The 13,818-nt window shown below is 32.1% G+C and overlaps 1 protein-coding gene across 3 annotated transcripts in view; it reads left to right on the forward strand.

The window, feature by feature from the left end:
- The window catches only part of CACNA2D1 (calcium voltage-gated channel auxiliary subunit alpha2delta 1), a 505,032-nt gene that overhangs the window by 424,984 nt on the left and 66,230 nt on the right, over nt 1–13,818 (forward strand). For all 3 annotated transcript variants that reach the window (XM_060107477.1, XM_060107475.1, XM_060107476.1), the window contains 4 exons: nt 6,016–6,094; nt 6,999–7,048; nt 8,209–8,298; nt 11,963–12,040. In XM_060107477.1, coding sequence (XP_059963460.1) covers nt 6,016–6,094; nt 6,999–7,048; nt 8,209–8,298; nt 11,963–12,040 — 297 coding nt within the window. The remainder of the gene's footprint in view (nt 1–6,015; nt 6,095–6,998; nt 7,049–8,208; nt 8,299–11,962; nt 12,041–13,818) is intronic.

Genomic DNA, 13,818 nt, shown 5'->3' on the forward strand with positions numbered 1-13,818 from the left:
ATGTTCCACTCTTGGTTATGTCATCTTATAAGTAAGTAGGGAGGGCTTACGTTTATATAAAAAACAATTGTATTGATGGCACCTCTCCATTCACCCTCATCAGTCCAACATATAGTTTTTCATGAGTATTCCCATAATTAGTGTCAGTGAAGTATTTAGCATTACCCAAGAAGAACAACTGAAATAAATCAGTATATTGCTTATTTCCTGGCCTCTGCTGACAATAGTCTTTGCAGAGCTATAACTGCTTGGAAATGAAATGTGTCCATAGCTTATTGCTCCTGTGTCAAGTACTATAAATGTATGCAGAGGGAAGGGAAACTCAAAATTACTTCCTTATAATCTGATAATGCAAGGGTGATTCATTATAATTGTTAAAAATTTTAAACACCAACATAATCCTGAGGCATGTAGCTATGTTACGTACGCACATGCAAGAGATGTGAGCGAGATAATCTGCTTGGTGCTTTAAGATCATGTAGGCAAAACCTACTGCATTTTGTTTTCCTTTTTTAAAGTTGCTTTGTGTGATTTACTCAGACTAATTCAAAGGTCACTTATGAAATTCTTGCCTTCGTCAGACCCTGGGCAATTCCATGCAGATATATCTTATATGGACACAATGGCATTTAGACAATATTGGCTCGTTTTCTTTGGAGTTTATTGCTAAATGCAATAAAACAAGCCAAATTTGTTCCTTTGGGAAGGTGTTACTTCAAGTTATTTTAAGTTCTTTTTAAGGCACGAAAGCCTAATATCCCACTAATGGAAAATGTTACCTCATTGAATTCTGATAGTTTGACTGTAGGAGACATTGTAGTCATCATCATCGTCATGGTCATCTTTATTATCATAGATAATATTTATTGTGCTTATTATTTTCCATATAATACAAAAGATTTTCACGTATTACTTCATTCACAATTGTAATAACCATATGACAAAAGATGTTTATTACCTTCAACATCATCCCCATTTTGGAAATAAAACCAAAATTTGAGACGTTAAGGAACTTGTTAAAAGTTAAACGGCTACTACGTGGCAAAGTCAGTCATTTAAACGATCTACAGTCCAAATTTCATAACCTCATGTGGAATGCACTGTCTGGTTGTGTGTGTCTCTCTCTCCAGGGCAGGCTTGTGGCCATGCCAATCATCATTTGCCCACCCAGGATCTTTTCTTCTGGTCGGATAACAAGGCTTTACTGCTAAGGGACATATTTCTCACAACCTTAAGAGGCTAAGAAGGATTAAACTAAGCCATCAGATCTTTGCAGGCTTGTAAGAACCTTTCAGATCATGGGCTTTATAAAATAAAGTGTGAAAGGTGCATTTGGACACTTTTATTTATTTCATAATGCTATAAAACTAGAGATATAGGTTATTTTAAATGCTCTGGATTCTGGTACACTTGTGAATTATGGAAACCACTGTAGAATTTTCTCCTAAAATATTCAGTCCAATCTAGTATTTTTATAGGCTTCATGCCAAAAATTTTAGTACGCACAGTAAATTAATAAAACCCATTTCTGACATCATTTTTCTAACATGAGTCGATAGCTGAAGTTTTTATTTTAGTTTTATTGGCTTTCTTTCTTCATAGTCTCATTTCCATTATTCCTTGGAGATTTGCCTATTGTAAATTAAACTTGAACTCTGGGTAACTGATAATTGTTGAGGTGACAGTTTCCAGTAACTGGGTTCTGCTGGGAAACAAGAAATTCCTATGGCTTTTAAAAATAGGTTGACCCTGTGGTTTTGGAAAAATCTTAATTGAAGACAAGTATTTTAGTCTTCAACAAACAAGACAAAATAAAAACCAGAGTAGCGGAAGTCTAGAACTGAAGGATAAATCACTGGTGTATTTTAAGAAACCAATCAATAACCCAATTTGCTGTTAATTAAAAGTTTTCTCTGATCAAGTATCTCAGGCTTCACATGTCAAATTTACATCTTGGAATTATAATGTTCTGTTCAGAGAAAAAATGATTTTTGAACCAACTGAAGGCCAAATTATATAAATTTGCAACTAATAATTGAGACTGATTTTTAATTGTTTTAAGTTTAATTTTATTAAATATGCTCTCAAATTACAATTTATTTTGTGAATATTCTTATATAACTAAGCATGAGTCAATAATTATGAGTTATTTTCATTCTCTAGGAATAATACAGCACATAAATGGTTTAAGTGTATTATACATACTTTAATTTGCCTGAAAAACTTTGCTCATCTCCACTGAGCAAGTCAGCATAACATAAAAGAAAAAGATTATGAAGTTACCATGATATAAGTATATGAAACAACCCAAATTATAAAATGCAAGACATCTATCAGTCCGGTTTTGGCTCTATTATAATAATGAACTGATTTATATGTCAGATGATATCAAAGTTTGTCTTATGTCCCTCTGGGAAAACATTAAGACCACTCATTTAGCTATTTAATTTTTTTTCATTTAATATTTATTTCTATTTCTGTATAAGGCACTATAATAGATACAGTAGTGCAATCTTGGAACTGTTTTAACCCTAGCCAGCGTTTATTCAATATTACCTTCGCACATTATTTCTGTTAGAGACCTAGACTCCAGTATTATGAAGAATATTTTTCAAAGCCACCTATAACTGTGTATGTTTCATATATGACCCTCACAGAGCTGAACATTCTGAAACATGGCCTAAAATCAACCAGTTCAGGATCATTTAGCAAATTTTCTAGGAACATTTCACTTAGAAGTCTCCAGTATGTATTTGTTACATGGATCTCGTATTGTAATTATCAATGTAAAGTTAACTTTACTTTAATGAAAGCCTGATTTAAAGTAATAATTTGCTTAATAGAGACTTCAGATGAAATATTTCGCTTGTATGACTGCACATTGTGTTTCAAGTTATTTTATATGTCATTTTATTTGTTTTTATGTAAGACCATGTAAATACACTAATAAGAAAAGAACTCTAAAAATACACATCTTTGAGAATGTAATTTACCTTAATTTCTAAATCATGCCTATTTCAAGGAATCACTTTATTTTTTCCTTTCCCCAGAATTATAGCTAAGGAAAAATGGTACACTTAAAGAAGTGAAAACCACCAGAAGAATGAGGGGATAGCAATCATCTCTGTGGATTTGGCATCTGGAATTTTAGTTAGTTCATTAACTCTTCCACGGGGTGGCAGTAATATAGTGTGGAATAGGAGGAATGAAACTATCTAAAACTCCAAGTGGAAAGTTAGGATATAAAAATAATCAAATTTCACTAATTCATTGTGTACATGCACTATGAAATGTTGAATATCACACCTCCTTATGAAATCAATGAAGTTAAAATCCTTATTACATAATTAGCTAAAATGTGTAAAGCAAAGCCAAATTCAGCATGGGTACAGCACCTGGGATTGAAGTAATATTTACGTTGATTTTTTTCACTGTCATATAAGGAATTAAAAAGTGTGAATGATTTATATTAAAATTTTCTCAACAAAATATATATTTATAAAATCATTTTAGAAAATTCTAAGATAATCTATAAAATCATTAAAGTTTTACATGCATATGTTTTGTGTGTATGTGTGTATTCCCCAAGAGAAAAATAAGCATTTTAGAAATATTAGAAAGATTTTGTAAATATTGTAATGGTAAGGCAGTTGCTGAAACTATAGAAAGGTTGAATTTGTAATTTTTAAGATTTTAATAACCATTGGTAGGAAAATTTCAGAAGAATAATGTCTTTAAAAATGTCTAGGGCCTTCCCAGGTAGTCCAGTGGGTAAGACTCCATGCTGTCAATGCAGGGGGCCCGGGTTCCCGATCCCTGGTCAGGGAACTAGATCCCGCGTGCGTGCCGCAGCTGAGTGTCCACATGCCACAACTCTTCATTGTGGCACAACTGAGAAAGGGGTAAAAATTATATATTTGTAATATGGGAATGATTCAATCAGTTAATGCAGCCTATATTCAAATAGCCAGGGAGGGACCTATGTGATAAATGAATAAAGAGAGAGAGAAAAAATAAAAGCCTAGTGTGCAGTAAAATTTTATTAAATTATAATTAATTATGACAATGTACACTTCGACACCCAGCTCTGATGCGGAATTCCTTAATTTGAACAACCTCTGAGGTCTCCATGGAGACCAACGATGGGGGTCAGGCAAAACTTTTGTAGTAAACAAATAAAACAACAAGTTTTGTTGTTGGTGATGGTGTTTTACTAGTATGATTTTTGGCTGAGTTGTGTTTATTTGGACTATTTGATGAATAACATCAGTCAAAATAATCACATGGTGTGTGTCTAAGTGTAGTCTCTATGTTATTAGAAATGCTTGATTTCTAGGGATGTAGATATAATAATTCATTTAGTCTTATTATTTATTTCTTTGTACTGAAAAGTATTCTATGGAAAACATTTTACTGGAACGCTGTCGTGGTAATAGGATCGACCAGACAAAGCAGTGCTTTAAACTGAAAGTGTGAGACATGCTTTCAAATGTTAATTATGAAAGCCATCCCCAAGTGCTTTCTGGAGCATCTTGATTGTTTCCCTGCCCTGAATTCACGTGACAGTTTTTTAAGGTATGGCAGTTAAATTGAATTGTTAGTAGGGTTGCCAACCTGTTTATAAAAATATTTCCATTTAGGAGTAAGTTTTACGATGTAAGTAGTGACGCTACATTGAAATACATAGCCCCCAAAATGACCCAGTTGAAGATTTTAAGGAAATGAGGCTGCATTTTGCATTTTGAGGGATTGAGAGAGAGAGAGGTAGGTGTCACCAATTGCTGTTAAACTAGGACCAATCATTTGTCCTTACAAGTTGAGGTGATTAAAACTCTGACGTATGGCTTCTTACATAACTAGCCGAGGCAAACCCGGATGACCTAAGGGTGGCTCATGTAAAACTTTACAAGTGAAACAACATCCCTGATGTACATTTTAGGGCAAAGATTGTCATGATGTGATCTCGGTGCAGTCAAGACCAGCAAAAGAACAGAGAACAGATGTGAAATCTCTTTTGAGATTTGTGCTCTGCAGTTGTGCAAAAGATGAAACAGATGAAACGGTTAGAAAATGTCAATTCAAACAGTCAGTCGACATGAATTAGGGAAAAGCTCTTAACTTAGTTCAAACCAGACCATAAATTCATGGAAAAGTGATTTTCTGCATGTTTATCTTTAGAAAAAGCTAAAATGATCAACTTAGAGTACCTGTTTACTTAGATTACTAAATTGGTAAAAATCGATATAAGTCAAATAGCCATTTTATTAAATACTTATTGACATCATTAAATTTATCTTCTATGCTTTTATACTATTTAAATTCAGTGGCTTCCAATGAATATATAAATTACTATAATTAAATACTATCTCAAATAAATTTTTAAACATTTGCATATTACATATTAGAAACAGTCAATATTTGATTCTTTTTAAAAATGCTAGGAGCTTAAAATATTTATCATATATGCCAGTCATCTTTTATAGAAAGTAAGTAATACGACTAACATCATAATCATACATGTGCATCCTAAGTATCTCTATGATGTGAAAGTAGTGAAACCATCAAGTATAATGCCCTAAGCAGCTAGAAGTATAATGACCGCCTTTCTATATACATTTTTATAATCTCATACCTATGAAATAGGACTTTTTTTTTTTTTCAGTGACTAAATATGTGAATAATATGTCTTAACCAAGTGAGACAGGTGAAGTTGGGTTGAACCTGAAAGATGCCATTTCTACTAATGAAACCTTAGTCATGATCCTGCCACAGGATTGACATATGGTGCAGCGCACCCAAGTACTAACTTAAATTTAGTAACTGAAGTCTATATTTACAGTAGATTATGTGGTTTCTCTCTGGTGCCTTCCTGAGTGACTTAGTGGCCTCAATTTTTCTTGTCACATTAATTAACTGAAAACCATGCTTTTACATGTTTTTTATTTTAGTTCTTTTGTTTTGCCTTTCAATTAAATTTTATGCAGCCTAACATATACCCATTTTTCAATTCACCAGGTACGTGTATTCACATTTTCAGTTGGTCAACATAATTATGACAGAGGACCTATTCAGTGGATGGCCTGTGAAAATAAAGGTAACAAGTCTGTTTACTTGACCACATTTTATTATAAGAAGAAGAATTTGGTAGTTGTTAGTTCTACATCTTATCATTTAAAATATTCTAAAGTTATAGCTAATTTTTTATAGGAATCAAGGCAAGAATAAGATGCTGAAGATGTTTTCTATTTAAAAAACACACACATAAGAAACTTTGATATTAGTGTTACATTACATAAAAATGCAGACATCTGATCATATTGTACATTTATAAAGGAATATGTTTTATTGCATGATACTAATGATGCTTATTAAATATAACGACATGAAGAATTAAGAATGAAAGAATATCTGAATTATGTAAAACTTAGATATCAGGAAGTGTGACACAATATGTACATTTTTTTCTCTGAGTGGTTAAATTATTGTTTTTTTAAATGTCTTCTTATACATTCCTAGGTAATTCAAACTTTGTGTAGTGAACCTATATTTCTTTTATAATCAGACAAAAAAAAAACATGTTATTTGAAAAATGCCACATGGCAATAAAAAGAACGTAGATTTATTCTGAAAGCTATTTTTAGGCAGGTATTTTATATGAATATAATAATTGTTAGATACCCATCATTGTGTATTTTTAATAATTTCTTCAATGAAAAAAAATTGTAATGATACCAGGCTCCCTACTGCTTTGTAGAAAAATAACATTTGTTTTATATAATCTATGAAATGTAGTGAAATTTCTCATAAAGCCTGTGTATTTGCCATGAGAATACATTCATCAAACATTTTCCAGATTTATCAGTGGTGTTGATATTTTAGTGTTTGCTCAGTTAGAAGTGCTCAGTGTCTCCTACAAAGCCATAAAATAATTTTGTGGTCCTTTATTATATTGTAATGTATATATGTATAAATCTGTATATATATATATATTTTTTCAGGTTATTATTATGAAATTCCTTCCATTGGAGCAATAAGAATCAATACTCAGGTATGTTTTTTTAAAACTTGTTTAAAGTATTTTTTCAAACTAGGATATTTCTTCGCTGCTTTAAACATGCTCAGTATGGAGAAAATGGGTGAAAATGAATAAATGATTCATACTATTCCATTTGTAATAAAATGATGAGTATCATGGTAATGTACTGGTTTTCATTTCATTAAGGTTCCAAGAGTTTTTAAACATCCAAAACCCAGGCAAAAACACATGAGTATTTTTTTTCTTCTCAGATGTTAAAAACATAATAGAAAGTAAATACAATCAATTTACTAACAATCTCATCATATAATTTCAACTTGGTTCTATTGCAAATTATTTAAATGAGTTTCTCCAAGTTGTAGGTACAACATAGAAAAGTAAACAATAATTATTACAACTTACAACAAGGAGATGATTTTTCTACAACCATTCAGTTGAAAACATGCTTGTTAAATAATGAGGGAGATTGAAGCAATTAAGTTAATTTAAATATATATTATTTTTAAATATTCCTAAATTGCTGCTTAAACTCATTAATTCTAAACATAACTGAGGGTCTACAAAATAAACTAAGTCAAAATTTAGCACAGATAATGTGGCATTTGTGGAAATGAATACTGAATACATTGAATTTTGAAATGAAACAGCAGCTGCATTTAAGCCTGATGTCTAGATTTGGCACAGTATTTCATGTATTTTTTGATCTGTTTAAATATAGTTTTGAATTTCAGCCAAATAATCTGTGATATGAAAACAAGTACGTGGCTGCTTTATTATTTCAAATTTGTGTAGTTCCATCCAGTGAATAACAGAGCCTTAAATAGTTTAGATTTAGATTAGCATAAAACAATTCACAAGGAACCTATTTCACTTATTGTTGGCTGAACCTCAGAAAGAGGATATTTTGTTAGTAGAAAAAAAACTGGGGTAGATACATTGTATAAATAATATAAGTCAAATATTGTTGATTCTAAGTATGCAGACATACCATTTATGGAGTACACAAAGTAGGAATTGAATGATTATATTATTAACTTTCTTAATAATTTTGATTCCATCTTCATTTTTAACTCTAGATAATTTTTTCTCCGTGGAGTTTTGTGGGGGTTTTTTAGCACTGCATTTCTAGTTTTCAACCACCGTAACTCCTTTTTATGTATATGTATATATAGGAATATTTGGATGTTCTGGGAAGACCAATGGTTTTAGCAGGAGACAAAGCTAAGCAAGTCCAGTGGACAAATGTATACCTGGATGCACTGGTAAGCTAGGCTGTTCAACCAAAAACTGTCATAACAAAAGCACACAGCTGACTTCTGTTTCTTTCTAGCTTCCATTTCTCTTTTCCTGTTCATGAAACCCTTTCAAAATTCCTTCTGTCACAACCTTCTTTGCTAGAATTTAGATAATTTACATAAAAACGTAGACATATGTAGTGGAGAACCACAGATGTAAAGTGCTATTTTTCAGTTGCCATTGAGGATGTAGAATTTCAAACCTCTAATCTTGAATTTAAGACCAGTTTGATAACTTTTTGAATTTTTATGTAAAAAAATACTAAAGTCACATGAATTAGTACCTATTACTGCAGATTTTGAACAGGAATTGTGAAGAAGGTATTTTTAAAATAGACTTCAGCTAACAGAAGCATGTATATCCTTCCATATCTCAAACCAGACTCAACAAAACTCAGAAGTACATGCAGTTAAATAGAAAGTATCTTACCCCATCCTGGAACAATCATAAACCTAACCACCTCTTCATATATAATTTCTTGCTTTAGATTCAACCCCAAATATTTATGGAAATAGCCATTGAAGTGATCAAATCTGGTGTAAAATAACAAATAAAAACATGTTAACTTGTCCACTACACAATAGAAATTTTAGTACAGGTATGCCATCAAATTTCAAAGCAGTGGTTTTCAACTGGTGGTAATTTTACCCCTCAGGTCATTTGGAAATATCCATAGGTATTATTGATTGTCATGACTGAATAGGGAGGGTTTGCTACTGGCATCCAATGAATAGATGCCAGGGATGCTGTTAGACATCCCACACAATGCACAAAACAGTCACACACACACCCAACACACACACATACACACACACAACAAAGAATTATCCAGCTCAAAATATCAATAGGGCCAAAGTTGGGAAATCATGTTTTAATGTAATTTTTACTTTCCTGGTATGAAAGTTATCAATAGTAATTATCATATTTAAGATATACTCATATGCTTAACTTAATTAGAGAAGACTTTATTAACAATTTTACTAATGTAATATATTGGAGAGACTTAAAATATTAAGCCCTGAAAAGTAAATGCTAATTCAATAACCCCTTTTCCTACTTGGAGTTCAATTATATGCTGATACTACTTTTCTGAATGCAATGATGAACCCAAAGGGCAGAATGCAATCCATTTAGAATTACTTATCATTTGGTTCTTGTAAAATAAACATACACAGGAAGTTAGAAGAAAAATAGGCACTATTAGCAGCAGCCTTGCGTGCTGAGAAAGATAAAGTGAAGCTTGCTTACCTCAAGCCCTCGCTAAAATTACTGTCCAGTGTTCCTCCTTGACATCACATATTTATTTAAGGTCACATGGTCAACTAAATCTATGGTCAAAATGTTTCACGTATCCAAATCCATCACAGGGCAAAGTATGATAGGAGGAGTCAATAACTATGCCCTGTTGTATTTCCTATGACCAGAAGTTCATTAACCAGCATGTCTGCCTTGTTGGTGAGGTTCTTACTGATAGCACAAATGACTTTAGGAAGAGATTTGGGTTCTAAATATGATGTTCTACCAGCTGAAAGTAAATGTAAAAAAAAAAAAAGGAAACAAATGAAGCAAATGAATTGTCTAGTCAGTGGATATACAGAGCATTCATTTTACTGACTTGAGAATAAAAAGTGACTCATCTTTCATTTCTAAGTATTTGTTTATAATCTCTGCACGGAACAGATTCAAAATATATGCTGGTCAAATTAACAGTTATTTTTAGAAGAAAAAGGTAAAAATAATCCAACACAAAATGTAATGAATATAATGAGAAAAAGGAAGAGAGCTCTGGAAATCAGAAGAAAGAAGGCCATATATTTGGGGATAGAGCAGAGTGAGGTTAAAAAGATGGTGTCATGTTAGCTAAATATATGAGTCTAGGTAAGGTTTCTAAAATTGGTGATGAGTAGTGAAATCAGAGAGGGGAGGTGCAGTATGAAAATTGGAGAAGTGCTGGGTATATTGAAAAAATGATACCTCAGTCACTTTTGGAGATAATGGGAGATGAGAACAGAACCAAGACTGGGACAAAATTGTGGAGGGTTCATTTTATTTGGGAGACAAAGTGACGTTCTTTACGTTAGAGAGATGAAAAGAGTTGCACCCTAGAAACTAAACATCAAATAAATTCCAGGAGGCAGAAATCTTATTTCTCTTTTTTTAGAGACTTGCACAGTGCCTTGGAATAGAGTACAATTTTTTTGGTCTGCTTAATGAAGGAGGGAAAAAATGGAAGTCAGGCACAAATAAGTTCATCCATAAATTTGTCTAGTATGTTAGAAAACTAGTATCTCATTTGGGGAGCACATATTACCATATTGAGAAGCAAATTATGGTATTCTCTGTAAATGTAAAAGTTATGCAAAGAAAAAGAGTGCACCCATATATACCTTATCTTATACCATGCTACCATTTTTAAAACTGTACATATACACATATGGTCGGTCCTCCATATCCGTGTGTTCCATGTCTGTAGGCACAACCAACTGCAGATTGAAAACATTCAGGAAAAAAGAATTTCAGAAAGTTCTTAAAAGCAAAACTTGAACTTGCTGGGCACTGGCAACTGTTTACATAACATTTACATTGTATTTACAACTATTTACATTTATTAGGTATTATAGTTATCTAGAGATAATTTGAAGTCTATGGGAAGTTGTGCATGGGTTATATGCAAATACTACCCATTTTATATAAGGGACTGGAACATCCATGGATTTTGGTGTCTTTTGGATACTAGGTTTCTAAATTATCTGTAATCTGCCTTTCTTTGAGATGGACAGTTTTCATTGAAAATATTAATTTGCATACTCAATTAAGGATTTTTCATGGTCACATGTTCTTCCTTAGGATTAAGTAGAAAGCCAACATGTATATCATACAGCCAACATGTATATCATATATCATACAACCAACTACATGTAGTCATTTCCTTAATTTTAATTATTTTTATTATACTAAAAGGCTTCATGACTGGACTTTCATATTTGATGCTTGCAGTTGTCTTGTCTGCATCATTTCACTTTGTCAAAAATCACTATTTTAGAGAGTATTTAGAAGCGATATTGCTTCTTTTGAACATCATAGTATACTTACCTAGAATATCCCAGAGATGCAGTATCAGTAGCATGGTTTTTTTTTTCTGTTTATAATGTTATTCTGCTACACATCTGTGGTTTAGCATGAAGCCTTTGGCTTAGGGCATGAAAAAAGTTAAGAATGAAGCAAAAAGAAAGGAAGGTTAAATAAATCATTTGAAACAATATTTTAATATCACTCTGCTCATGGTGGTCCCAGGTATTAGGTGAACTATCACTCACTATGAAAGAAAGAGTGGAGGGGCAGGGTTACTGAAATGTTTAGTGTAATTTGATTTTTATACTTATTTGTAATGCTCTGTTAAGGGTATTATTTTAGATGTTGTGTGCTTAAAGAACTGCCTAGTAGATCCTGCTTATTTCTAAGACATTTCATTGCCTTTTTAAAAAGTAAGCTTTCAAAATCAATTACTAATTTTTTTGTGACTGTTTATAAAGTAACTAAAATTCACTGTCAGATATCAAAAACTAATGCAGAATGATAAAGTTTAAATTGTAATTTTAATTTGACTTTTCTCTCTGAATCTATTTTAAGGAACTGGGACTTGTCATTACTGGAACTCTTCCGGTCTTCAACATAACCGGCCAAAATGAAAATAAGACAAACTTAAAGGTTAAAAGTTAATTGATAAAATTAATAATAATAAATGATAAGCTATGACGTTGAAGCTCAGTGTGGATAAGATATTTCTATAAGGAAATACATACAATGTAACTGTCTCGTGAGGCGGGAAGTAAAAGGCAGCAGCTGCCTATGTGATAACCACCTGGGAAAAAGGAAATGCAGGTCAAGTTCTCAGTTCCCCAGAGCCAAGATTCAACTTAACTCTTTTTAACTATGACTTGATGAGAACACAAGTTCAGACTCTGGGAGTAATTACATGATAAATGGGCAGTACTATTGTGTGCACATTTTAAAATGCATCTAAGATATCCTTGGAGTTCAGAAAGAAAAATCCAAAGAAAAAAACCATGATGATGTTTGTATCAGGTGTATAGGTACCTTTTTAGAATCACTGCTCCTCCAACTTACATTCAAAGGATAGTTTTTTTAATTGTCATGTAACTTAAGGATCTGATTTAAATGATAGTTCTCATTATTTTTTTCTATTTTTTTTTAAGATTCAGGAAAAATACTTAATGAGTTTCATTAAAAATCTTAATTTCTATAGTGCTGGTAATATTGTCAATGTAATATAATGCTACCAACTTGAAGTTCTACAGGTTTTGAAAAATATGTCTCTTGTACCTGTTAAATTGTCTCATTTTTAAAAAATACTTTTGATTTTAAAGTAGGTTTACACTTCTGTTTCTTAGCTTACATAAGAAGGAATTTAAGAATGTGGGAGAAGTTAAGATTTTTTAACGTTAAATACTCATTTTATAGTTCAGTTGACATTCCTGATTTGAGGGAAATTTATTTCCAGTTTATAATGAAATGAAGTTGGTTGCACTAAAGTATTGTTTGTTCACTTACTATAAATGTCAGTGGAACTCCTTATTTCAATAATGTGGCCATAGAAAACATTGGTTATTCCTCTTTGGGGGCCCATTACCATTCTTAACTATCTGCTGGTTCTAGTCATCATAACTCAGGAAGGAGTAATTCTCTAACTCCTCATGTAGATTATCTAAGGGATTGCTTAAATTTGAGGTATTTGATCAGACTAGGGTTGATTCATGGGAAAAGAGCACAGTTGTTGACATGACTTTCTCGTTCTGTGTGCACCTGCACAAAATTTAAAATGTTCTTGTGATAACCATTAACTGGATTTTATGATTTTCTTTGTAACATTTTGATTTATAATTTATATAATTACATTTAAGACAAAAATTCCTGATTCTGAATTTTAACACCGTTCACATCCTATGTCCCATAGAAGATTATGATAGTTTACCACATGACCTTTTTGAATTGCAACTAAAACTGTGATGCTCATTGTTTGGTATTTAGAAGTTAGCAGCAACCAGAAATAGTGTTGTAAGAATTTCTGCTGTTTTATTACAAATAAGGTCACATATTGTACTTTTCACGTATACACAGGTATTATCAGCAGCAAAAATCCATGGTTTTCTCATTCCATATTGCCTAATTAACTTTAAACTGGACATTTATGTGATTTCTTAATCATAGCATACCAAAAAGTTAGTTTACACTCACAAACACACACACACACACACACACACACACCCCTACAGCTGCTGACTGTACAGCAATTAAAATAAGTATTAGTTCAAGAAGTATCAAATTTAAAATTTCACATATCTTTTATACTTTAGCTTTAATCATCAAGAAATCATTTAGATTTTTTAAACTAAATAATAATGATACAGTTGTGGGAATATAATCAAAGCTGAGAATCATTGCAAGTTGATACCTAAAGTGCCTCA

This window comes from Mesoplodon densirostris, chromosome 9 (genome assembly GCF_025265405.1).
Source record: "Mesoplodon densirostris isolate mMesDen1 chromosome 9, mMesDen1 primary haplotype, whole genome shotgun sequence".
Lineage (NCBI taxonomy): Eukaryota > Metazoa > Chordata > Mammalia > Artiodactyla > Ziphiidae > Mesoplodon > Mesoplodon densirostris.